Source organism: Phoenix dactylifera, chromosome 1, assembly GCF_009389715.1.
Source record: "Phoenix dactylifera cultivar Barhee BC4 chromosome 1, palm_55x_up_171113_PBpolish2nd_filt_p, whole genome shotgun sequence".
Classification (NCBI taxonomy): Eukaryota; Viridiplantae; Streptophyta; class Magnoliopsida; order Arecales; family Arecaceae; genus Phoenix; species Phoenix dactylifera.
The window spans coordinates 10,769,249-10,795,001 of record NC_052392.1 but is presented as its reverse complement, the minus strand read 5'-3'; the positions used below and the strand labels follow the sequence as shown (position 1 = coordinate 10,795,001).

General features: G+C 40.7%; 3 protein-coding genes across 4 annotated transcripts; 2 read left to right on the top strand and 1 right to left on the bottom strand.

Annotated features, from left to right (window-relative positions):
• Nucleotides 1-204: 204 nt before the first annotated feature.
• Nucleotides 205-2,345, bottom strand: LOC103714238 (BTB/POZ domain-containing protein At2g24240-like). Its single transcript, XM_008801425.4, has one exon. It carries the CDS (start codon nt 1,778-1,780, stop codon nt 443-445), a length of 1,338 nt encoding a protein of 445 aa, XP_008799647.2. The 5' UTR covers nt 1,781-2,345; the 3' UTR covers nt 205-442.
• A 7,673-nt stretch (nt 2,346-10,018) lies between these two features.
• LOC103714240 (ubiquitin carboxyl-terminal hydrolase 23) lies at nt 10,019-19,272 on the top strand. Of its 2 annotated transcripts, XM_008801427.4 has the most exons (11): nt 10,019-10,448; nt 10,915-11,029; nt 12,236-12,346; nt 12,525-12,697; nt 12,791-13,117; nt 13,212-13,337; nt 13,718-14,515; nt 14,602-15,010; nt 15,119-15,304; nt 15,419-15,512; nt 18,730-19,272. In XM_008801427.4, exons 1-11 carry the CDS (start codon nt 10,146-10,148, stop codon nt 18,890-18,892), a joined length of 2,805 nt encoding a protein of 934 aa, XP_008799649.2. In that variant the 5' UTR covers nt 10,019-10,145; the 3' UTR covers nt 18,893-19,272. The 2 variants fall into 2 exon arrangements, with proteins under 2 accessions (XP_008799649.2, XP_008799648.2); XM_008801426.4 differs by having other exon boundaries at nt 14,602-15,304.
• Nucleotides 19,273-20,327: 1,055 nt separating this feature from the next.
• LOC103714252 (protein POLAR LOCALIZATION DURING ASYMMETRIC DIVISION AND REDISTRIBUTION-like) lies at nt 20,328-24,356 on the top strand. Its single transcript, XM_008801439.4, has 3 exons — nt 20,328-20,900; nt 22,104-22,561; nt 23,746-24,356. Exons 1-3 carry the CDS (start codon nt 20,471-20,473, stop codon nt 24,022-24,024), a joined length of 1,167 nt encoding a protein of 388 aa, XP_008799661.2. The 5' UTR covers nt 20,328-20,470; the 3' UTR covers nt 24,025-24,356.
• Nucleotides 24,357-25,753: the final 1,397 nt, after the last annotated feature.

The window sequence follows — 25,753 nt, the reverse complement described above, 5'->3', positions numbered from 1 at the left end:
AGTTAGAGCTGTGTGAGAAGCGTAAGGGAACAGAGAGCTGCTCCAAGCTGCTGTCCCAAAAAGAGAAGTCTAGTAGATCAGAAAATCTGGGAGCGTTGGAGGAAAAGGAGCATAACAACTCCCTCTCCAAACGGTCCAAAATAGAAGCTCTGCTTTGGCTTCAAGCTTAAATGTGGAAGATTTAAGGATGAGAAAACTTGGAGACGCAATAAAAGAGCTGTTTTTATGCTTGATTTTCTTTTGCAGTTAAGAAATCAGTGTTGTGCGAATTACAAACACACTCATTCCAACATTAACGTCTAACTCATTACACCTCAATCCTCTTGGCTTAGTTGTGCTATAAGAAGTCACAAAAGATCACGAACCGCACACAAACAACGACCCCATTCTTACCCTCTTCTTCGTTGTGGCTCTGCTAAGCAAAAGAAGTTGTAATTGAAGGTCAGATGATTGGAGAAGGAGGCGTCTCCCACACATCGAACACATTCTCGTCGCTGTGTAGAGCAAACAACCGATCGCCTCCGATCGAGAAATCACATATCGAACCACCGTAGCCCCTCCGAAGCGTCGAGGTTAACACCCACTCAGGTCCACAGAACACCGAGATGCTGTCATTCATAGAGGAGAACAGCTGCCCGCCGTGCGCTGCGAGCTTCGGATAGCAGCTCTCCTCGGCGGGCACCTTGCGGTTCATGAGCTTGCTTCTTGAGCTCCACCTGACCCCTCCTGCACTGCTCCTCAAATCCATGAAACCCAAGTCCTCATACTGGTTTACGACGCAAATGGACCGGCCATCCTCCGCTGCAATTGCGTGGAGGACCCTCTTCTCATCAAGAGATGTCGTGATTCCGGCATCGGACCAAGACCACACCACATTCTTATCCCTCAAGTCCAACAAACCAATGAAACAGTTGTCCGATCTCGGGAACAATGTGGCAACCATCAAGCAATTGCTTCCGTCCAGCCACTGGAGCATATCAGCGTCACCGAGAAGGCAACCAGGCGGCTCATAGAAGAAATCTACCTGTTGGCCAGTGTTCTGATCCCAGACACCAATTCCATACTCGTTGCACCTCCCCTTACAACTAGCAAAGATCTTGTGGTCTGAGCTGCTGAAGCTGAGAGCTCCGGCGGTAAAGCTCTTGACTTGGTTGGCGTGGGCTATTCGAAACCGATGTCGGAGCTCGCCGGTCGACGAGCAGAACAATCCCATGCCGCCGTCGCCCTTGCCCAGGCGGGCCCGGGCGGTCACGACGATGCTCTGGGTGTCGAGGTAGCCGACGTCGTTGACCTGCTGGTAGTCGAGGCTGATGGGGCGGTGCTCCTCCAGCATCCAGTCGTAGACGTGAACCATGCTGCCGTGGGCGACGCAGCAGCCGCCGTCGGGGCCGGCGCGGATGGCGGTGCCGTCACCGGGGGCTCGGCCAGCAACGGAGGCGGCCGGCCGGAGGAGGTTGCCGTCGAAGGGACCCCACCGGGCGGCGCGGACGTGGTCGAGGAGGCCGTAGAAGAGGGCCTCGCGGTAGAGGAGCCTCTCGGGGACGTCGGGCGGCACGTGGAGCTCGCCGGTGCGGAGGAGGTCGAGAAGGACGGCGAAGCAGGCGGGGTTGCGGTCGATGAAGTACTCTCCGTCGCCTGTCGCGGGCTGCCGGGGGTTCCAGGAGTCGTCGAGGAGAGCGCCGAGCATGGACTGGCGGCCGGCGTTTGCAAGTGTGGTGGTGGTGGTCTCAAAGATCTTGCCTCCCACAGTGAATCGGACCCGGTCGCTTCCGTTCGCCATGGATCAAAGCTCACATACCCTGGGGGAATTCGATTCAAAGGATCGAAACTTTGGTTTAAATTTCAAATTTTGACGCCAAAGCAGAGATTTTTTGAGTCGTAATGTTCGAATCAACCGGACAAAATCGGACAAACAAGAAAAAATCGAACTCAAATGGATTTCCAAAGGAATACGAGAAACAGGGGAGAACCCAGGGGAAGCGAATCAGTACAGCAAACGAATAAAAAGGAGGGATCTTGAAATAAGGGGGATAGAAAGAACAGGGGATTTTGCAGCTGTCCTTTGGATTTCCCAGGATTTGATGGCTGATGATCGGAAAAACTTTGATCGGATTTGAGAGCACGACACCCTTTATTCCTCTCTTTCCGTCTCGCCCTCCCCCTCTCCTCCCCTCCCGACCTTAAATTTATTTGCTGGGTTGCTTCAAAGCTTAAAATTTAGCGACCGGAAGTCTCTTTTTTGGCTCCAAGTGGAAGCCGTCTTGTGGGGCCTCCCCTACTCTGTTTATATAGATCTCACGCAGCTCTCTATGGCGGGATTATGGAAAGGAGACGACTCTAGTTTGGGACTTGGGATTAGTCCTGTCTCCCTTGCGACCGCGTTGATGACCCCGTTGCCAGGATTGCCTGATGGATGTCATTAGATCTTACTGTGGATAGTGGCGATCTTAATAGATGGCGGTGTTGGCTGTGACTCACATGGGGTCAACTTTGAGTATTAAATAACAAGAGGTCAGAGGAGAACGCGGGGAGGGTCCAACCGGTATCTTTTTAATGTTGGCCATATGGAGTGAATTCAGAAATCAGAATACCTCAGTTGAAAGCTTGCAAGTTGTCCCCTTTTTTTTTTTTCTTGGTAGTGAAGTTGCCTCTAATTTAAACTTTAAAGGTGATCTCTGTTGCCCTCCCAAGAGCATTTAGTGTTGTCATGTTTAAATGGGAATCCATGCACATGAGTATGGATCAGGTTCTCTGAGACCATATTTTGCTTTAGAAGTTCTCTTTGGAAGTCAGGAAATCAAATTTGCCCACTGGGATTCGAAAAGTAGGTGAAGCTCAGTTGGCTCAATTGATAGGCTTGGCTGCAAAGATTGCAATTTTCTAAGCTTGTTTATTGAATCCCATCTGATCATTCTTTCTTGCAGTATCCTATCCTTGTCATAGCTGCCTAACGTGAGCAAGTCTTCAACTACACTTGATTAAGATCGCACTGGGACTAATTGCACCATCTTAAGCATCAAATGCCATAATTGTTTAGCTACTAGGAAACTTAGCATTCGGTGTCTGGTCTTAAGTTAGGTTCAATTAAATATTTTGAGTGCAAATTCCACTGTATCTGATATCACCCATCTGCTACATCAATGCTTCTATACGGTCGATCAAACAATTTGGTCGTTCGAGCCGGCACAAGATTTGATTCATTGGCTGAGAGTCTCCATGCAGAGGCCTAGTACTATTGAGGCGGGGATTCTTTAGGCATATTTGGCTTATCATATTTGGTTGGACAAGAATGCTGGCCTATTTGAGGGCAGGAGGTTACCTCCGAGGATGGTAGTGGACAGAGCCATATTTCATACGAGGAAGATCACCACAGCTGCTGCGATGTTCTCTTTTGGAATGGCCAGGGACATCTGGAGTACTTTTTTCGCTGTTACAGCGCCTAGGTTCGCCCTTGGGTATCCCCACCCCTTGGTCATCTTAAAGTGAACTTCAATGGTAGTATGTCGGTGGATGGGCTGTTTGGAGGTATTGGCTTTGTGATCAGAGATCATCTCGATAGCATGATAGTAGCTGGTGGCCGCCGCACGTCTGGACTTATTGCAGTTGGGGCGAAGCTGCGGGTAGCTTGGGAGAGGATATCTTATGCGAGACGGGTACTTAGTGCGTATATGCCTTGAGGGGGACTTCTTTGTGGTGATCGACTGGGTTCGGAGAATGGACAGATATGGTGATGGTCATCCTCTTATCCGTGATCCCCGTAGTTTGGTTCAGGAGCTGAGCAACTTTCAGGCATTATATGTATTTCGGGAGGCAAATAGTGCAGCAGACTGGATTGCGTTATTTATTGCCCGGCACTCCGAGGAGATCATATGAACATCTGTAGGAGATATACCTCATACATTTTACTCTTTATTTTCTTCTGATATGGCTGGATGTACTCACGTTAGAGCTATATGAAATGCCGTTTTTACTAAAAAAAAAAAACAGTCCAATCATTGTCTACTTAAGTACTAAACCATCTTTTTTTCCTATAACTATCTGCCAATTTTTTGCTATGCTGTTGCTATAACTTCAATTCACAAACTAATGTAGAATTTTGAATTAAGGCAGCCTTTTATTTTCCTTGTCTATTATGAAAATTTAAAAAGGTCCGTTATATGGAATAAACTAATTCATTTTTGACACAAAAAATTTAAATACGAATTCAAGGTAAAAAAACATCTTTGTCATCTGATCTTAGTCACAGTCCCTACTTCTCTGATTAACTTGTTAAACATACTTCACAGTGACACCAGCATCATCTGGCTATATTAATGCAACTCCACTGTTTAGTTGTACTTCCTCAAGCTCGGTATAAGCTAATCACCAAGTGAGCTTGCTATGGTTAGCATGATGAACTCATGAACAGGTGCAGCTGGTCCACAGCATGTGGATTCACCGAGTGGCAGCCGCATTCACCCAAAAAGAACACTGGCCAGCCCAAACCTGCACCAGGATTCCGGTGGCCGGGGGTGGACCGCCACTATCGCGTGTTCCACGCCTCGGTTTTCCGGGGCGGCGCGGTCGTGGACTCCACTCAAACGTAAAGGCGAAGAAGACCAAGTCCTTGTTAAGCTAAAAAAAAAAAGAAAGGAGACCAAGTCCTCGAACGACGACTCCGTGGCCGTGGAAGCAACCAAGAGCTTACAAGTCGACGCCGTCTCGGTCGTCCCCTTTAGAATTCTTTAATCTCCATCGTTGACTTGATGTGGAGACTAGTTACATCGGGTTCAAGGGAACCGTTTGGACTTTTGATACGGTTAGGGTGTTGTTATTGCGCCGTGCTCGGTTCTCATGCCGAAGTTACGAAGATAAAATGACGTTGTTCTTCAGACTTTGCCTAGTAGAGAGACTCGGGTTGTATCTTTTGCGGTAAAGAATGAATTTAATGGAGCACCCGCTTATGTATGATATTCGTCGGATGCTGCGGAAGTGTCGAACCATTCAGGTCAAACATATCCTTCGGAAGGTGAACTAAGCTACTGACTGGATTGCCTCCTTCGCTGGTTAGCAGCTTCCATGACACCGTCAGACGGTGAACCCATTGAAAACTTCCGGACACTCATGCCCGATTGTGAGACTGCCTGTTGAACGTCCGATGGCATGTTGCGCACCATTCGAGAGAGTTTTTTTGGACTCGGCAGTCTTCAGTTTCTTTTACTTTATGTAGTTTGTTTGATTCTGATGTAGTTAGCTGTGCTCATGCTAGAGCAATGTGAACAGTTGATTTATCAAAAAAAAATGAAAAAGAATGAATTTACTTTTGTTTGCGATGTCAATCGTTAGATCATGCGATAACTACTTCGAGATCTATGCAGATGGATGGAAAAAATAAGTGCTGAGAAAATGATGGATGAGATCTTCTCTTACTAGACAAACGGGCTAACTCAGCTTGATCCCACCTTTGCGCTATGAATTGAGCCATATACTAGATCCAATAGTTTGTATGTGTAAATGGCACTGCCTACCACCGTCTATAGTCTTAAAAAAGTACAAAGGAATATTGGAATTTTAATAGGTTTATCCTTCAGCTTTCTGGAATGGACATAATTATTTATTTACCTCTTAAGCCGCATGTATGGATGATTTCTTACTTTCTCTGTTTTTTTTTTAATTTTTATTTTTAAAGCAAGTGCACAGATTATCAATGATTTATGTACTTCTGTTTCTTTTAGCTTGTAGCCATTGTTCCACTAGTTATTTTAATTATTACATCCATTTTAGAATCATTTGTTCTCATTGGACAGTGGACACATGCCTTTTGGATTTAAAGGCATGACTTTTTCAAGAATAAAAATGTCAATATTATTCGTGAAATCAATTTCTCTATAGTTATCTAAGCAAAGAGGCAAGCAATCTCGCCTTACAGTTGTTTCATCGAGGGCAATTTTTTATATAAAAAATTGTGATTGGCAAAAAAAGTGCATGTCTTTTCTACTTTTCTTATAGATTTTATTTTTTTTCTCCCCTATTTTTTTATCTTCATCAAGGACAGTAATTATTTGATAGATCTTGTCGTCTTATAAGATAAAGACGAGGGACACGTATTGAGGAGATTTGACAGACTTTAGCCAGGTATGAGGAGACATTATCTTGTGAAAAATCTTTGATGCCTTGATGTGCATTATGAAAATTAAGTGTTTTTTCTCTAGGTCATAATGACCCACTTACCAACCTCTCAAGATTCATGTCCAAGAGAACAACGAGGGTGCCTGGACTTGGAGAGAAAAAAAAAAAAAAGAAGCTCAACATGCCTTATTTAAAAAGCAACAATGACAAAATAAATAAAGGGTAGCAAAACAGCCTGATTGCCACCAAGATGGTAGCACAGATGGAACCAGTGCCGGCTCGAGCCTTAGGCGACTGAGGCGGTCGCCTAAGGCCCCCGGCCCAGGGAAGGCCCCCACCCAGCCTTTTTTTTTTTATTCCACCATGGCGCAATGGCAGATCGTAGATGAGACGGGGAGTGGGTTTGGGCGGCGACGTGAAAGGCTGAGACTGAGCTGGGACTGGCAACGGGCGACGGCAGTCGGCAGATGGGGACTGGCGACGGGCGACGGGCGATGGCGTGGTCGAGCGGTCGAGTCGTCGACAAGCAACGGGCAACGCAACGGCTATTTCCTCCCCGGCTCCCCCCTTCTCTCCCTCCTTCTCTGCCTTTTTAATGCCAGAACCTTCTCCGGTTCTTCATTCTTGGCACTCGGCAGTCGGCAGAATCGGCTTGCAAAGTTGCAGAGCGGCGAGCGCAAAACCCTCTCTAGCTCTCCTCGTCGACGTCGCCGTCCTCGGCTCCGAGCTCCGGCCTCCGACTCCGAGCTCCGAGCTCCAAGCTCCGGTCCACCGTGCGTCCGTGCAGAGTCCCGTCCTCTCCTCGCCGACTCCGAGTCGCTGTCCTCGGCTCCTCCTGTCCTCCGACCTCCGACTCCGTGGCGACCGAGACGGCGAGGCCTCCCGAGTCTCGACTTCCGACTCCGAGCTTCGCGGCTCCGGTCTCGTCGGCTCCGCCGCTCCGCAGCTCCGGCCTCGTCGGCTCCGCTCTAAAATCCACTCCACTGGATTTTCAATTTTGACAGGGAAGGTGAGACCGTGAGACCCTAATTTGTGCTTATTAAATGTTAAATAGTTGAGCTCCGATCCGGATTTTGTTTGGGTTGTCCACAGTCCATACATTAATCTTTTAGCCATCAAATCCCCCTCTTTCTGCTGCGAGAGTCTTAAAAATCTAGGTTTTTTAATGCTTTCTTTCTCTGTCTTCTCTCAAATATATTAGATTTGGAGGAATGAGATACCAGGGGGCGGGGGCCGCTGAAGGAGAGAATAGTTTCATTTGAGGTCAGTAAGAGCATTTAGTTCTCAATTCTCATACCTTGTTTTTGACATTCAGGGTTATTTTTTTGTTCTTCTTTTTGGCGTTCATATGATAAAGATTGAATCTTTTTTCCTGTATCTGGTTTTTTCTGGAGAGTTTTGGGGTTCTTCACGCTTTTGATCATGCTTTGGATTGAGTTGAGGCTGGCTTTTTTTTAAAAGTCATTCTCTCCCAGAAGTCCAAACTCTCAGACATCCTTTCAAAGTTTAGAATGGTTGTCATCTGAGAGAGCTAGGGTCGGGCAAATTTGTCTCGCACAGGTCTCTACATCTCAGAGAAATAATTGCCCAATGCCCTCACCTCCCTATCGTGTTGAAGGCCACCCAGCTGACTAAACCTTTTCTGCATCATGATGACTTCGAGCCTCTTCACTATGAAGTCTATCATCAGGTAGACAAAGGAGTCATAGTTGCTGGATGTAGCCACACCATATTGGGCACTTCCAAGTTCCAACAAGCAATTTTTGCTTGCAATTTTTGTTGCTTACTCCTATTGAGTTTCTTCAAAGATTTGACTTTTTTTTATCAAAGATTGAGGTCTTTGGGTTTCATTGCACTTATTAAAAAATTTTCATAATAATAATTAAAAAAAAGGCCCCTCTTACTGAGTTCGCCTTAGGCCCCCAAACGCATTGGGCCGCCCCTGATGGAACGGAGCACTAGCTTCCACTGGGGTGGCTTAGGTTCAAAATGCGTGGGCGTCGATTAAATTTGGAGACCAGATACCCCACGCCTGGATACTGCCGATGAGCGCTACTGGTCCTTTGGTACCAAGGTAGCACTAGGGGGTTGTACTTATACGTGAGTGTTGATCCTGGTGGAAGGAGCTCACGGGTCAGAGAGGGTACGCGAAAACTTGCGGCTTGTATCGTACATTTTTTGGTGGAAGGAGGGCTCAATGGGGGCTACTATGCGGATGAGGTTCTCCTCCCTCTTCCTGCCCTCCTATTTTTTGAACAACACATGAAAAAAAAAAACGGCCTGAGTAAGTGTAGACAGTGTAACCCAAGCGCAAGTGAACTCAATATAGGCCTAAAAGTCAAGACAGAATGTGTTAAAAAATTGAAACTAGGCCATTTCATACTCCTCATCCCCATTCTAAGAGATATCTCGCGCTGGGTATAAAATTGCCTAAAACTGCTCATCGTAGTCTTAATGGAGAGCAAGTGGAGCCTTGTTCCTCCTTTTATTAAAAAAAAATGTAAAAAAATAAAGCACTGCAAACAAAGTCTTCAAAGAAGTGCAAAAATTTAAAGCATAAGAATTGCTTTACATCAATTAGATGAAAAATAATCATATCTTCAGAAAATATTCTTTTAGACATCAATGAAATGAAATGTGTAAAATATTATGGTTGGCCATCCAGCGTAGCATGGTGCATGAATTCTTCAGTTAAAATGGATGAACTAAATCTCTTCCCAGTTGGTGGACTAGATGAAGAGCTACCAGTCTATGGTCCTGTAAATTCCATCTCATCTATTGACTGAAGTTAGTTATATATTAAATTAAATTTTTTAATTTATTTTCGTTTTTATAGATAATAAATTGTATCTATTGAGTATGTTTTGAGTTTGCAAGTATTAGAGAGACAAAAAAAAAAAGACCATTTACCAAAACAGAGCATGATGGGTAAAACGAGTAGATAGAGTAGAGAGAAAAAGATTTCCTCGGCCGGCATATTTGTCATGTTTAGGCCTTATAAATAGTTAGTCAGAGGTGTGGGGATGAGCCTTCGTGAATTAGACTAATCAATTCAAGTCTGAATCAACTTATTCTATTATGTATTTTTTTTGTAACCTTAAGAGAAGAGAGCAATTAAGAAGTGACTCCTATTCTAACTATTTGATTAGGGGAATCTTATTTCCATTTCAATTCCAGAACAAATGGGAATATGCCCTAATATCCTAAAATCCAATCCGGACTCTCACCTGATATTTAAATTCTGTTCTAATTGTAATTACGATCAGAATTACCAACCAAACACATCCTGAGCGCTTTGGAGATCGGATGTATTAGGAGCTAAGGTATGGCTTCCGATTTTCTATAGTGAATCTTTTTATCGTCTTGGTTCATGGACATAAAGTAGTAAACCGAACCATATAAATATTTTATAAAAATATATATGCAAAATAAATATTTTATAAGAATATATATGTAAATAGTAATTTTATAAAGATATTTATATAATTTTATATATTTTGGATACATGCAAGAAAAAAAACAACCTTCTCAACGAAAAACAGAGTAGGCTTAGAATTCATAGACCGGGCGGCCCAACTGGGCCAAAGATCGCACCGCACAATATTTTTGGTGTTTCCCGGCCGCATATTTGCGCAAGTGCCCAACTCCGCGTACAATGTGTGCGAGAAAAACGTGCTTCAAAAAAAAAAAAAAACTTTATCATGATCGCATTAGTCTCCAGGCAATCCAAGTAAAAAGCACCCCCACCGCATAAGACTCAACCAGCTCCCCGCAAATCAACGGCCGAGGTCACTTCTTTTCTGCCTTGATATCACCCCCGGTCCATCCCCAGCCGCTGATTTCATCAAAACGTACGGCGGCACCCCACTCCAAAAGGGTATAGGGTTTATATCCACTCCGAATCCCTTTCGACTCCCTCTTTCGGCCGTGCGAGAAAAAAGCGAAGCGCCGCCTCAGGCCCTCTCAATCTCTTGGTCCATTCACCGATCGCCGAGGACAGAACCCTATCCAACCCCAGGATCTCGACCTCGGCCCCGATGGCGGAGAGCTTGGGGGAGGCGAAGAAGACGGAGGCTGCGGCGGCCTCGTCGTCGGTCGAGTCTCTGTTCCATAGAAGGATCGAGTTTCATCCCGCCAGGAAGCCGTACTCTCCCATCGCCAGCGCCGGGGGGAATTTCCACCTCGAAACCCTAAACCCCACGTCGGATGGACTCCGGCCGGCGCCGAGTCCCGGCGGCCCCGCGGCGGCGGCGTCGTTGGGGAATAAATTTGACGCTGGGGAGTTCTACGAGCATGGATTGGACCCCGAGCTCACCTTTAGGATCTCCTTCCGGAGAATCGTGAGTTGGATTTGTTTTGATTTTGCTTAGGTCGCTTTTTGGAGTTTATTTACGGTGAAAGATTGGATTTTTGGTGTTTCTTCATCAACATTTGGCTTTGATGTCTAGTCTGGACGGCTTTTCTTGTTGATCGGGTTGCTGGAGTACTTGTTCGTTGTAATTTTTGGGGCGATTTGGCTATCACGTTTCATTTATTGAGTGGTTAGGGACCTCCTTAATTGTTTTTTTTAAATTTTTTACAATTAGTTTCCCCAAAATAAAATTTTCTTTTTAACTGAAAGTTTGGGCATTTTCTTGGTACTATCAGGAAAAAAAACTTCAATTGCTTCTCCTGCATACTTTTCCTTTTCAATTTTCTTTATTTATGCATTCATGAGCTCATTATTTTGCTTTTTTTTCAATGAAATTATATCTAACCGGTAAATCTTTTTCTCAAGTAATTAACAAAATCTATGATGTCTTGCAGGGTGCTGGTTTGCAGAATCTTGGAAACACGTGTTTTCTTAATTCAGTTCTCCAATGCCTCACGTATACTGAACCTTTTGCGGCTTATTTGCAAAGCGGCAAGCATAAATCTTCATGTAAGTATTATTTTTTGTCTTCCTTCATTCCTCTGTTTTTGTGTTTTTGTTTCTGCCGCAGTACTCCATATCAACGCAACTTTGACAATGTCTTCTCACAATCTATCTGATTCTTCTCACTAAAAGCTTGTTTTTTTTCCTGACCACAAACAGTTTTGCAGATCTATTAATTCAAAGTTAATAATGCACCATAGATAATGTTTAAGGAGGCCTGATAGATGCATGCCAGCTGAAGTGTATAAATTATAATGTAGCGGATGTTGGATGGAAAAATAATATCAACTGGAGTACCTAATTGATCATGGAGGGAAAATTAGTAGAATGCACTAGCACCAGTGTTACCCAAACATTCACATCAAGCTCCAAAAATCCATGTCGGATATGTATCTAAGTCAGCCATGTATCAGATAGTTAGACAACTATGAATTCTTTGGTAGCCTTCTTTAAAGATTGGAAGATAGTTAAACACTTCCAAAAATGAGTGAATTGAACTTTTCTAACAATGAGTTTGATCCTCTAAGTTGATATTAGGAGTAAGTATTTCTTTTACGAGATTTGTTAAGGACGTAGATATTGAAACAACTTTGCAAAATAGGAGACATCAAAGGAGAAATTAGGGTGGCAAAAAAGGTAAAAATATTAAGCAAATCTGGAATTGTGGTATTGGTTGAAGGGAGAAAAGCATGCCTTCCTGCCCTTCTTCTCCCAAACAAAGCTTGTCTCGTTCATTAATGGTATTATTTTAGGGTGTTGGAGTTTATACTAGATAGCACCCGATATGAGATCTTATTTGAGAAAAGAAAATCGTATCTGATTGGATTTTCTGTTAACAAGTATCAAACAAACAGGAAACCTATCCCAATAACCAGCACTCCTAACTTATTTTGGGAACAAAAATTGACGGACATAGTATTCCTAGAATATTGCTGAATTTGAAATTATTTTTTTTCTGGAAAAATAACACAGATATAGGTAAGCTATGCCATGAATGTTTTTTTCTGGCCTATTTTCTTAAGGAATAAAACAATACAGGGTCCTCTAATTGATGATATATTGTGATTAATGCTAGGCAGTTAAAAATAATACCTTTTGTGCTTGCAAATGCATGAGTTCAATATGCACACTGAACTTTATACATGTTGAGTTCTCTGCAGCTATTATTATTGTCATTTTATTACCAACTTCAAACTGACATTTTTTTTGTAGGCCGTACCGCTGGATTTTGTGCAATGTGCGCTCTTCAGAATCATGTCATGAGTGCTCTACAATCAACTGGGAAGATATTGTCACCTTTTCATTTTGTCAAGAACTTGCGAAGTATCCTCATAAATACTGCAGATTCTTCCTTTTTTATAAGAACAAGTAAAAAAATAGCCAAAAAATAACTTCTTAGGCTTTTTAAAATGTGAGATAGATGAATGGTAATTTTTATGGTAGTTCTTGGCGTTGCGGTTTACTTTAGTGCGAGAGTTGTAATTCTTGACTACACGGTCAGGTATATCTCGTAATTTTCGCAATTCCAGACAAGAAGATGCGCACGAGTACATGGTTAACTTGCTTGAGTCCATGCACAAATGTTGTTTACCTTCTGGAGTCCCAAATGAGTCTTCTATTGCTTATGAGAAAAGTTTGGTCCACAAGATATTTGGGGGTCGTCTCAGGAGTCAGGTAACTTCAGGAGGTACTTCTGTAGTAGATGCTTGCTGATGAAAACATTCTCCCGGATTCCTTTATTGCTGAGCATTGTATAATGTGTTGCAGGTGAAATGCATGCAATGTTCCTACTGTTCCAATAACTTTGATCCCTTTTTAGATTTGAGTTTAGAAATTGTGAAGGCTGATTCTTTGCGCAAGGCACTTGCACAATTCACTGCGGTGGAGCAATTAGATGGAGGGGAGAGGCAGTACCAATGCCAACGGTGCAAAGAGAAAGTTAGGGCTCTGAAGCAGCTTACTGTTCATAAGGCCCCATATGTCCTGACAATTCATCTTAAACGTTTTAGTTCTCATATTCCTGGACAGAAGATTGACAAAAGAGTTGATTTTGAGCCCACTCTAGACTTAAAACCCTTTGTCAGTGATGCGCACGTTAGTATACACTTGTTCTTTGTGCTTTCATCATCTTAGAAAATTCAGTTGCCTACTCTTTTTTGACTATACAACTTTTTACATCCATTTGCAGGAAGGAAATTTAATATATACTCTTTATGGTGTATTGGTACATGTGGGTTGGAGTACTCACTCTGGCCATTATTACTGTTATGTTCGCACTTCAAGTGGCATGTGGCATTCTCTTGATGATAACCAGGTTGAGATTACGGATAGCTTTCCATGTGATTATCTTATTTATGTAATTCTATCACTAACTCATTAAATTTTGTTTTTATGTTTATATACCTGGTGAATCCGTCTGAAATGCATCCTGGTTGAAATGTTAGATAAATATTCTTTTTCTCCATAACCTTGCTCACATATCAACGTAGTTACCAACAAATCTGACAAACAAAAAAATAAATAAAGAGGAGAAGAGTTAAATAGCGAGAAAAAGAATGAAGAGAATTAATTAAAGAAGGAAAGAGCCAACATAGTTTTTGTTATAAATAGTGGACCATAGCAATGGAAGTCTGTTTTATGTACATTTGTAATTTTCTTAAGTGGTTTTTATGTTCATTGTTCTTATAATTACAGGTCAGCCAAGTCAGCGAGAAGACTGTGTTGGCACAGAAAGCCTATATGTTATTCTATGTCCGTGATAAAAGTTCTACAATGAAGAGATCAGTTGATGTAGCTGGCAAAGATAACATTTTTCTTAATGGACCTGGGAATAAAATAGTTCCCCAGTCTTCTCCAACATCAAACGGAGCAGTTCAAAATAATGGGGTTGAAAGAAAATTGAACACTGCAGAGTGTATCTCTGTCAAAATTAAAACTAATGCTGCAAGCAAATGCCAATCCAGCTCTGCAATGGGCACTACATCAGATCACCCCGTGCAGCAAGTGATTTATTCTTTGCAGATCTCACGAAATAATGGTCTAGCGATGCCAAAAGAAGCTTCGAAAACATCGGCAGATGCCAAACTACCTTTTTGTAAAGATCCAACGATGCCTGTTGTGACATCTACAGGGGACCAGAAATTGACAGAAGACTTAGCACAGCCAGCTTTGCTAAAGGACAATGCTGTCATCACCACTTATCATGGAAGTGATACCTCCTCTATCCCTCATGTCCAATCAAATTGTAGACTTTGTCTTTCTAATGGCTGCAATGCAGACAATAAGTTGGCTACCCTTACTGGTGAGATGAATGATCCTGCCTTCCCAAAAACTTCTGAGAAACATCCCAAGAAACTTCTGATAGAAAACAACATGATGGACAGCAACAAAATACCTTCCAAAAATGAGCCTATTAATGTTCCCGGCCAATCAAGTTCTATGAAGCAGTCCATTCAGAAGGAAGTGTTCAGCAAAAAGGATGTGGCGCAGCAGGTAGCGTTGTTTTTCGCTTTGTGTTGCAGCTTCCATGATTGATTTGCTTGAATCAAGTTAAAAGTTTTTGTCCTGTTTGTGTCCAGGCCATTGGCATTGAGAATGAGAAGTGCTCAAGCAGTATTCAATGTCAGAATGATGAGGAAAGCCTTCTTAACGTGGGTGAACCTGGGTTGATCAGTTTTGCAGAGAAACAAAGCACTTCAAATGGTGATGGTCAGAAGGAAGCTTCTGCAGAAACTGGCAAAGAACATTCCGTTGGCAAAATCTACCAAGCAAACATGAAACTGAAGAAGCTTGCAAAATGTTCACTGAGGGGCATGTACTTTGGCCGCAAGCAATTATTTTTTAGTTATTTAAGCCTGCGTAGAAGTAAAAAACACAAGAAAAGCAAAAAGCATCGTTTAAGTTCTAGAAACCTGACCAAAAATGTAATTCTAGATGATCTCAGCATAAGGGAGCAGACAACATCGTCATCTCAGGCCATTAAAGTTGGTATAGATTCCAAGCATTCCCATAGAAAACGCTCCCATTCTAATTCTGTCAAAGACAATAATATCCAGGGAATGAATGATAAGAGTTATTGCACTGGTGATTCTGCAGAAACCGATAGACAAATAGAGGAGAGAAATGGTAAAAATAGTGTCATGCTTGGTACATCAAAGCATGTCAAAAGGTGTTTGAGCTCTGCAGCAAATCAATGCATCTCGAGAGAAACTGATGCAAATGTGAAAGGGCCACGTCAGCATGAATTTATGAGTTTGCTGAGGGGTTTGGAGGAACCTACTGGTGGGTTTCTGTAATGCTTTGTGGTATTTATGTTTCCTGTTTTCATTCCCGTCCAATTTACTTTTTGCATTTGAGTTGTGGCAAGCTAATCAAGGTCCACTTTCTTGTATGCAGTTGCACGGTGGGATGACATAGAATTGCCAAAATCTGAGGTACAAGAACTGGAAAATTCAAGAAATAGCAGCATCGGTTATGTGTTGGATGAATGGTGAGTTCCCTAACTGTGCATGATAAATATGGAGATTAAGTTCCCGTTTGGCATTGCAATAGATAGGGAAGCTTTTGTCGGTAGACCTTCGGGCAATAGAGCTTTTAATAAAAAGTTTGCTGTTTCACAACAATAATTTTGAAGTGTTATGGAACTAACTTCTTTTTGGTAATCAAATTGACAAAAGTATTTTTATATATCAACAATGACAATAAAGGACATTGCATGTATCTAAATGTTGTACTATCAAAAACTTCTATTATAAAGTATTCTTAATTTATAATTTATTTATTTTAATATTTTAATCTAGATAAAATAATTAATAATAAGTTATTATATTTATAAAAATATAATAATATTTCTATAATATTATTATGATATGGTAATATGATATTATTTTAATAAAAGTTTATAAATTATATGGTATTAAAATATTATTATAATACAATTATTATGTTAGAAAAATAATGATAACAATATAAAATTATCATAATATAATATAATATAATATAATATAATACAGCATAATACAATATTATATTATATTATGTTATTATATTTTACTATTAAAATTGTTATTATGAAGACTTGTTCATTTGTAAATTGATTTTTTATATTTTGATTTTAACAATGTAATAAATAAATTCAAAATTCTTAATTGCATGATTATGGCATGAAAAATACATACTTAAATGATCACGTTAATAATAAGTAGTTCTAATTAATTTTTAAAAATTTTGTTATTGGACCGAAACTCGAGTCTCTAGGTTGCTAAAAAGAAGCTTTCCGACGCGTCTCAAGTGGAGCTTTTGCTTGAAAGCTCTTATCTTTAGTTGACCTTTTTTAGATTTTGAAGGAGCCAAAAAATTATTTCAAAATTTTTACTAAACATCTTAAAATCACCCAAAAGAGCTTCTAACCCTTCAAGAAGCACTTTTTGGCTCTCCAAAAGCAAAACAAGGCCTAAGAATGATAAACAAAGCTTTGACTACTTGGTGGCAGCTTGATTGTCTGGTATTATGTTTGCTGATGATTCTTTGGGTGGTTAATATATAACTACCAAGCCTAACCGTTTTAAGTTGGTTGATAGATTACATTTGGAAAGAAAATGTAGTTACTTGCTGATTTCGATATTTATTCTGTAGATTGATCTGGTGTTTATGTACTCTTAGAAATAGAGGCTTAAGCATCCTTCAACCAACAAAACACTAGTTCCTTGCTGTCGGAATCATATAGCCAATTTCTATGTAATATCAGGTTATTTGTTACGAAAGTGGTCATGCTTTGTTTTAATATATTTTTATTGCACTGCATCATATACTTGACTTTCTGCCGAACTTCGGGGTCGGAAGTTAAAATGCAGAAGATTTTTAGAAAATTTAACATTAACTAACAAACTAGCAAAATATGATATAACCAGCATTTTTTTCATCTAGCTTGGCTATACCAAAACCAGAATGTTTGAGGCAACATATGTCTTTATAGATTTTTAAGCCAGATTGTATGGCGTGACTGTGTTAGCTGGACCATTCAATCTACTCCAAAATATCCACACCAAATGGTATGAGCAAATGGATATTGGTTGGTGAGAAGAAATTCTGAAACATTTGAAGGATCCAACACTTCGGCACATATTCTTTCCTACACCTCAGACCTGAGCCCGTGTGTCATAGTGGTTCCTTTTGCTGGTTATAATTTACAAAGAAGGTTCGAAATGAGTATAATGATTCCATCAATTTAAGAGTGATGGATAACAAGTAAAATCATATAAGCATGTCTAATTAATATCTGTCAAGGTCCTGATGAGGGGAGGGGTATAGGTTTCCATTAAAGGGCCAACAAGAAAAAGATAGCACAGATAAAAGATGTGAAAAAATTCAAAAAGCAGGGAATGACAACCGTTACAGTTCTCTGCAGGAATAATGGCAAAGGGAGCTTACATAAAGTGAGCAACAAATTATTTGGATTAGGTTGGTGGTTTTAACTATGATTATGCTGTTACTGCAGATGACTTTGTTGGATCATTAAGGCACCTTTCTCATTATTGTCTTGATGCTTTTGTTTTTTTGAATGAATATTGTCCAAATGCAATTAGCTATTTTTCCTTTACTGGGACCAACATAGTGACAAGATAACTGCTATTGCATGGATGTGGTTTCAAGAGCTGGATTGGGGCATACATTTTGAGTCTGATTTCGCAAGAGGGAAAAGGAATATAAAAGGGCATGGAAAGTTTTTATAATATTATAGAACGTGAACTGTTAAAGTAATATCTGTTAATTTGAGAACTTGCTTCTCTTGTTGTAAATTGCTAGCTTCTTACTATTTAGTCAGTCCAGATCAACAGGATTGTGCCGAATTTCTACCTACCATGTATTTAAAATGCGTAAAGACCGATCGATATTGCCTTCATGGACCTTAAGTTTGGCCACAACTACTAATTGTGAAAAACAAAATTCTTCATTTGTTACATTTTATTGCAACTAAAATGCATGTGTTAAGAATTACGACAAAGGACACAAGCATGACATGGTGGGTTAATGGTATCTTATGAGTCTTCAAGAAACTTAAATTGTGTTGCACGGCTTACTGACAGTATTAGTGATCAAAATATATGTTTCACATCAATACTCCTGTTCAAACCTTCAAGTTTTATGATATTTAGTACAATTTTAAGTAACCAGGCACTGCAAATAACGAAAGCCCACTTCGAACAAAGTTTTGGTGGGGTTTAATTGAGCGCTTTGTTGGAGTCACTGTTGGAAGAGTTCGACTCTCCATCAATCAGAAATATGAGTCTGATACTCGACTGACTTGGCAATTTGTTTTTTTTTTCTTATATTTCCACCTGACAGTAAGTCCAACTTTCGTTGACACTGAATAGAGCATGTTCCTGCTGCAGCCACTTGAATTAATTTTAGATTCTGCATACCAGTGCCTAATTTATGATAAACAAGTTACCGTCCCTATGTTGAATAGTCCATTTTTAGATTCTGCATTCTAATGCCTTATTTATGATAAATGAGTTACGGTTTCTATGTTGAATAATCCATTTTTCTACTTCCAACTAATTTTAGATTCTGCATACCAATGCCTAATTTATTATAAACGAGTTACAGTCCCTGTGTTGAATAATCCATTTCTGGCATTCAAGTAATCAATAGTAGCTTGAATTTGTTCTTTCAAGGCCTCCTCACTTTGTTTAAATAATTTTCAGGGGCGAGGAGTATGACCGAGGGAAGAGGAAGAAGGTAAAGAAATCCGGACAATCTTTTGGTGGACCAAACCTGTTCCAGGAGTCTGCCAACGTAAAAGCACAACAGAAGATGAAGGTGAAGATGGACCAGAGCAGATCTGAAAATCAACCATTCAGGATATGATGGCGAAAAGGAGAAAATTGTTGTTACTGTATTCCTTTGTTTTGGTATTATAATTAATTCATGCCGTTTTGTTTTCTGATGAAGAGCAGAATGGCCATCGTCCAGCAAGATTGACTTATTATCTGCGAGCTTTTGATAACGTACTTGTATCGAACAACCTAGATGAGCTTTTCATTTCCTTTTTTTTTTCTTTTCTTCCTAGATCCTGCATCATGGGCACATCTTGAGTTTATGTGAACCCATAAGCGTTTTGAAAACTTGCTTGTGTGCATTTTTCCACTCGAGCACTTGAATCGGAGCATGTTACAAACTTGTATGAGTATTAATGTTGCTCATGACACAACAGGTTAATATTGCTAACTTTATAGAGGTTCTGATTACATATTTGAGCGATCAAAGTTACAGATGGAAATAAGATCCAATACCTTGGGGTGAGTTTAAATTCTTATTTGTTGCAAAAGGAAATGCACTATTGCTTTCAGGGGAATTAAACTGAGTTTAAATTCTTATTTGTTGCAAAAGGAAATGCAGCGTCTCTTTAATACAAAAGAAAATAACTATTTGCAACTATGTTCAGCTACTCGCGGTTGCCTCTACGTTACTTTTTTACAACCCTAGAAAATCATACTAAACTGAAATTTTAGGATAAACTAGGGTTATTCGGAAATAAAATCAAATTTTCTAGCTTTCTCATGAACTTGTTCATTTTATTCTGAACTTGAAAAACTAGTTTAAACGTTTTCTCAGAAACTATTGCTCGCTTGGCTCTCCAAATCAGAATAAAAATATTTTTTTAAAAGTACATACAGTTGTTTCTTATTACTGCAACTAACCCGAGCCAAAATATTCAATTTAAAATTAATCGAATCTATTCACAGAATTTATTGATGTGCCAGCGAAGATGCGGAATGGACTCTATAAATAATCATTACTGAGTGCGGGTCCATGGGAGAAGCAAGTCCAATAATTGGTAGCTTTTATTAAGCACGTCACTTAATACACAAGTACGCATATTTTAATAATTACCACTTATTGCTATCATTCAATGCCTCACGCCTTGCCTGTGAATCTTCTATCCTTCATTAGTCCAAGCGTCTCCACATCTCACCAACTATTATTCACTGGAACTTTTAAAATTTAAATTTGATGAAAAAAATCATTAAAATTCGTGGTTTCTCCTACGCGGGCCTTGGCCCATAATTGGCTATCTATTGACTCTGGTCATTAAAGGAGAAGGTAGGATATTGTCACAATGTCACTAAATACTCAAAAGTCATTGGGGTGGCATGGAAGCAGTAATTATTTTTTCCAGGATCTTCCCGTGACTCAGGGTTTCTGGTCACCCCAGAGGGCAAGTAAGCGGACCGGGGGAGTGTTTTTATTGAATTGAATGACGCCATGGCTTCGAAGAATGGCCACCCCGGTCCCCTCCGTATCTCTCCAAAATTTTTTGCTACGTTTTTCGAGCGCGCTCTCTCGTTCTCTCTCGAGTATAAATAGCTCGTGCATGGGTTGGTGTTGGAAACAGGGAGAGCCCCCCTGTTTCTGCGTGGGTTCCGATTCTTGGGGTGGAAGCGGATGGAGGAGAGGAGAGTAGCCGATTTCCTCCCGGAACGCAAATCCGGGGCAATGGAGAACAAGAAAAGAAGAAAAACGTGGGACCATTGCCTATCCCTTCCCCACTCCTCTGCCTCCGCCGCCGACTCTCTTTCTCCCCGCGCTCTGCTCTCCCGGCTGCGCCTCTCGCTCCACAAGCCATCGCCGGCCCGCGGCGGAGGAGTAGGGGACGGGATGGGATGCGGGATGCGGTTCCCGAGGCATTGCTCTTGCAAGAAGGAGAAGGAAGAGGAGAAAGGGGAGGTGGAAGGCGAGGAGAATGAGGTGGAGGTGGGCGGAGGGAAAGTGGTGGACTCACCTGTTTCGGAGCCGCCGGCGAGCGAAAGGAGGGCCCCGCCGTCTCCGGACGCCGCTACTGTGGAAGGCGGCACGGAGGGTTCCGAGGAGAAAGGTAACAGCGCTCTCCGTCTCTTCTGGCCTCGGAGTTTTCCTCCATTCCTCTTGCTTCAGATGCCTGGATATGATTCTAGTGCTGTTCCTGTGCTTTGCTTGCAGAGTCTTACAGTTTTGAGTTTAACTCTGCTTGTTCCCCGACTCTCTTTGTAATTCTCTCTCGTGTCCTTCGTCTTGGAGGCTCCGTTTGAAAACTTGGAATTGAGAAGGAAGAAATGGAATGGAAAGAAAGTTAAAAATTGTAATGTTTGGGAGAATTTTAGTGGAGGAAAAGAATTGGAACTTAATAAATTTTTTATAATACCTATTTACTCTTAAATTAAAAAAAACTCAATTAAAAGGATAAAGATATCTCAGGGTATCTTTTGTTTTAACCTTTCATATGTCATCTCCATCTCCATATGCTGCACCTATACGGAGCTCCATCTCCACAGCTGCACTTTCTTGGAGGAGCAAGGGTTGTTAAGTTTCAAAGATAAACTTATTTTCTCCCTCCAAAGGATATTTTAGTAAAAATGTTAAAAAGGTATGCTTTCTTTTCTTTTCTCTTCAAACTTCCAAACAAGAGGAAGTAAAGTACTCTCTCTTCCCTCCAAAACTCCCAAACAAGAGGAGAAGAAAGTCTATGCCATTTCTTTTTTTTCTTTTCCCTCCTCATTAAAGTTTTTCTTTCTTTTCTTTTTTCTTCTCCCCAAAACTCCCAAACGGGGGCTAAATTTACCTTCAGATTGCAGTTAAAGTTTGTATTTTTCTTGGTGCTCAGGAGATTTTCGATTAGCTATTACAAAGGTTTCCATTCCTGTGCTCTTCTTTGATAGGAAAATGGAGGTTTATTTCTTGTCAAAGTTCTTCTAATGCTTGCTTTCCAAATTATGGCGTTTTGCTTTTAACTTCTGATCATGTATGGCAAGACCTGTGCATTTCAAAAAATTTTTGGGAAGTATTTTGAACGTTTTTGTATCTTCTCTTCTCTTTGTTGAGACAAATAAAATTTTTCTAATAGCAGTTCATCACTGAAATGGTATTCTTTTATGTGCATCATGGCTGTACCTTTCATTTAACTTAATACATATTCACTGCTGTTTCTTGTGCTGAAATTGCTAGAGATGGCAAGTGATGAAGGAGCCTTTTATCATCATCCCTTTTGTGTTCTTGATGAAACCATTTTTAATCCTTAACTGGAAATACATGCTTCATTCAGGAAGGAAGCCAGAAGAAGTCTCTTTAAACCTAGGTATGGGGATAGGTCTGGTCTTTCTCTTAGCCAGGAGTGCAACTGAATTCAATAAGATGGTAGAACTGCGGGCGCAGATGGAAATGCTGCTTAAAGACATTAAGGATGAGATCCAGAGGAAGGAAATACCTCCTAACTATACAGTGTCAAATAATATTATTGGCTATTCTACATCGAATAGCTTTGGAAATGGAAATACAGGCAATTCCATATCTTTGCAAAATGATGGAGCATCTTGCCATTTGCCAATGTTGCACACTGCCATGGAATCTGCTACACAGTCGAAGTGTGAGACAGCCACAAGGAGCAAAAGGTGCTTGGAGATTGATCAAATAGAAGCAGAGCTTGAAGTTGAACTGCAACGTCTGCGACTCGATTCGGAAGACAAAGATTCATCTGCCTATCTACAACCACACAGAATGGAGGTATTATTCTTAAAAAAAATGTTTTGCCTTCCTTGTATGGAGAAAATGTATCATATGCGACATGTATTAATTCAATTTAGGTTACAAAGCCTCTGATAATGAACTAAAAACTCGACATTGTTACTGGTCATCCTACTTTCAGTACTCCCATGTTACAATAGAACTCCACTCCATGTAGCTCTGTTACTTTTGCTTTCTTCTTGTAGATATCTGTTTCCTGCTTGTAAGTCACTGCAACAATTGCTGCCAATACTTGATCGTGAATATAGTTATATATGCTGCCACAATGATTAGAATTTGACGGCATTTTCCTTTTGTTTCTTTGACTATGCTTGTGCAGTCCTGAAAATTTAAAATTAGATGCTTACAATTTATTGTCTTTTTTCTTCTGTCGTCCATGATGTCACCTTACTCATTAGCAACCTCTAGCTAATAGGCTTGATCCCTATCTTTTTTTGATTGAAAGCGCTTGTAGGCAATGTGCTATAACATGGTGGTGTAGCCTTCCATGAAAATTCCTCTAACCCCCCGAGATCCGGTTAAAGCCGGATTTGATCTCATGTCAAAAGTTACCAGCTTGGTAAGCCAGCACCTTCATTTGACTCCTGATTCAAAGACGATACGATGGTTCAAAACCCATGCGTAAACCCAGAGGAATTTGAAAGTGTAAATTATATTTTAGTTTGAGCTATGATCAGATATTCCTGTTTATACTTTAGATTTGGATGACAAACCTATCAGATGAATTGGCTACAAGGAAAGTAAAATCCATGTCTTCTTTAAGCTAGCAGTAAAGGGGAGAAGCACAAAATTATATCCTTTAACTGAATTATAATTTATCAATTTCAGCTAGGGATATTGGATGAGTCAAGGATATCCCAGCATTACTTCCAGGTTTCAATAAAGGCTGGATCAGTAGAAGATGATGTCTTCAATGTAATTAAAACTGAGAGGTTTAGCTGAAGAATAAGCAGTTCAAGAGTGATGTGCAAACTTCAAGTACTTTTGAGAGTTCAAAGGGGAAAACATTATATCAGGTCTAATTAAATGTGTAGTGCGAAAACATTATATCAAGTCTAACTAAATATATGTACAATATATGCATGTATTTTGTCAATAGATTAATATAGACATTCATGTCCTTATCTTTATCTTACCAACATAACATACCAACTTACTTACAGTCAAGTGGGAATGCGGATCCTTCTGAGAACTTCAGCCAAAGTTCTGAAGAAGGCGACGAAGCCGAAGAGAGAAGTTGTCGCTGTGGGGTTGACCCGCGTGAGCTGGAAAGGAGATTGCATGAGCTTCTAGAAACAAGACAGCAAGAGAGGATAGCAGAGCTCGAATCTGCACTGGATTGTGCTGAGAGAATGCTACGTGAAAGGGACAGAGAGATATGCTGGTGGAGGGACACCACAAGGCTGGTCTCACATCATAAGGACGAAACTCTGTTTAGGTGAGCTACTAATTGGGAGCCAAACATGCAATCCTTGGTTGTCACTTCTTAAGCAGAGTTTTCCTTGTTTCAAAGGAAAGCCTAAAAGACATTCTCTTGTACCAGGTAATTGTGCAACAAATGCATCATGTAGCAATTTTCTTGGAACATTTTGGATGCATTTTTCGAGTGATTTATGGTGGTGAAGCTGAAATGAAGAATGCAGCAAGATGAATCAAAGAACTGTTTGGCTTGTTATTGTACTTCAGGACGCAATTACTTGATCCCCCTTTTCCTCTTCTGTAGCAATGAGTCAGATTTTTGCAGTATATGTAGACTTCTGCAACATCCATCCTCCTGCACCCCATTGAACCTTGTAAGGACTCCTTTAAAGTGATGAATCACCATGGATTATGATGTTTGTTTCAGCTTTTCATGCTTTTGAAATCTGCAGAGTAAATAGTCTGGTGCTATAAATATAAAATATATAAATAAATCTACCTCATCCTATTAACTTAAGTTTTTGGGATAAGTGGTGATTTTAATATGGTATCGAGCCCATATGTGAGGAAGAGTGTAAGAAAATATAAAATATATAAACAAATCTATCTCATCCTATCAACTTAAGCTTTTGGGATAAGTCGTGATTTTAACAGCTATCAGGTCAAGCCAACCAATTGAGACTAGTTTGGTTTTAATCGTGATTGTGATCAAAACCCCACTAGGGACTTCCTCTTCCCCATCCATCGTGGTTGAAAATTTTCCATTAAGTATATACTTATTGTGAGGTTTCAATCTTCTGCTTTGAAAGCTTAAGAAGGTACCTTATTTTTCACAAAAAAAAAAAAAAAAACGGCACGTATCGTTATAGCTTGACTTCCTCTTTACTACTCTATCATTCCAAACGAACAGAACATAACATATTCCGATCTTAGCTCTACTTATTGTCGTGCAACTTTGCAGTCATATTCATATTCCATAAGGTCTTATTCAAAGTTCTTGCCTACCTGAGCTTGCCAAGGTTTTGCATGATGTGCGCACAATGTTGGCCTGGTTGGGCCACTGTGCTGAGCTGTTTTTCCATGTGCATACATCCATGGCAAGATAGCAACTGCAAAAGGAAGGGATTGAGCTAGGTCTCGCCTCATCGGTCGGTCCGCTTAGAAATAGACTGCAAGATTGAGCTTTCTTTTTCTTTCTTTCTCCCCACCCCCTCTCTTTATCATATTCATGATTCTTCTTTTCTTTTTCTTCTTCTTTTCAAATCATAATTAAGCTCTATTGAGATTGTATCCAGCAAAAATTAGTTTTTTCGATTCTTTTCTACCGACGCTTCTTTTTTGCGAACACGCAAAAATTAATTTTGTGAACACGCAAAAATTTGCTAACGCTTTTTAGTAGCATCCGCAGAGATGAAACTAAGATGACCCTAATTGGCGTCGTGAAAAGCAAATTGTAAGACAACGCTTCTAAGCATCGTTGACGACCAAAGAGAAGCATCGGCGGAATCCTACTCGCTAAACATCCCACTTAACACTAATTTTTCTCTTAAAACTCTGAGCCAAACGTCGCCTAAAAGCGTCGTCGATGCCAACCGAGGCCCAGAGAAAGCCCATGGTGTCGACGATGCTTATAAGCGTCATCGGACACCATCCCACCCTATGCCCCTATTATAAAATGCCGCGACCCTGCTGGAAGCCCTGGAAGCCCTAGCCGGAAGCTCTCCAACCCCCCTTTTCCTTCTTCTCTCCATC

Excerpts from the sequence above, each read along its gene's own strand:
- LOC103714238 (XM_008801425.4), bottom strand. The coding sequence starts at position 1,780 with ATGGCGAACGGAAGCGACCGGGTCCGATTCACTGTGGGAGGCAAGATC.
- LOC103714240 (XM_008801426.4), top strand. The coding sequence starts at position 10,146 with ATGGCGGAGAGCTTGGGGGAGGCGAAGAAGACGGAGGCTGCGGCGGCC. Across the intron at positions 11,030-12,235 it reads CGGCAAGCATAAATCTTCAT|GCCGTACCGCTGGATTTTGT; the intron begins GTAAGTATTATT and ends TTTTTTTTGTAG. Across the intron at positions 13,118-13,211 it reads CCTTTGTCAGTGATGCGCAC|GAAGGAAATTTAATATATAC; the intron begins GTTAGTATACAC and ends ATCCATTTGCAG.
- LOC103714252 (XM_008801439.4), top strand. The coding sequence starts at position 20,471 with ATGGAGGAGAGGAGAGTAGCCGATTTCCTCCCGGAACGCAAATCCGGG. Across the intron at positions 20,901-22,103 it reads GGAGGGTTCCGAGGAGAAAG|GAAGGAAGCCAGAAGAAGTC; the intron begins GTAACAGCGCTC and ends TGCTTCATTCAG. Across the intron at positions 22,562-23,745 it reads TACAACCACACAGAATGGAG|TCAAGTGGGAATGCGGATCC; the intron begins GTATTATTCTTA and ends ACTTACTTACAG.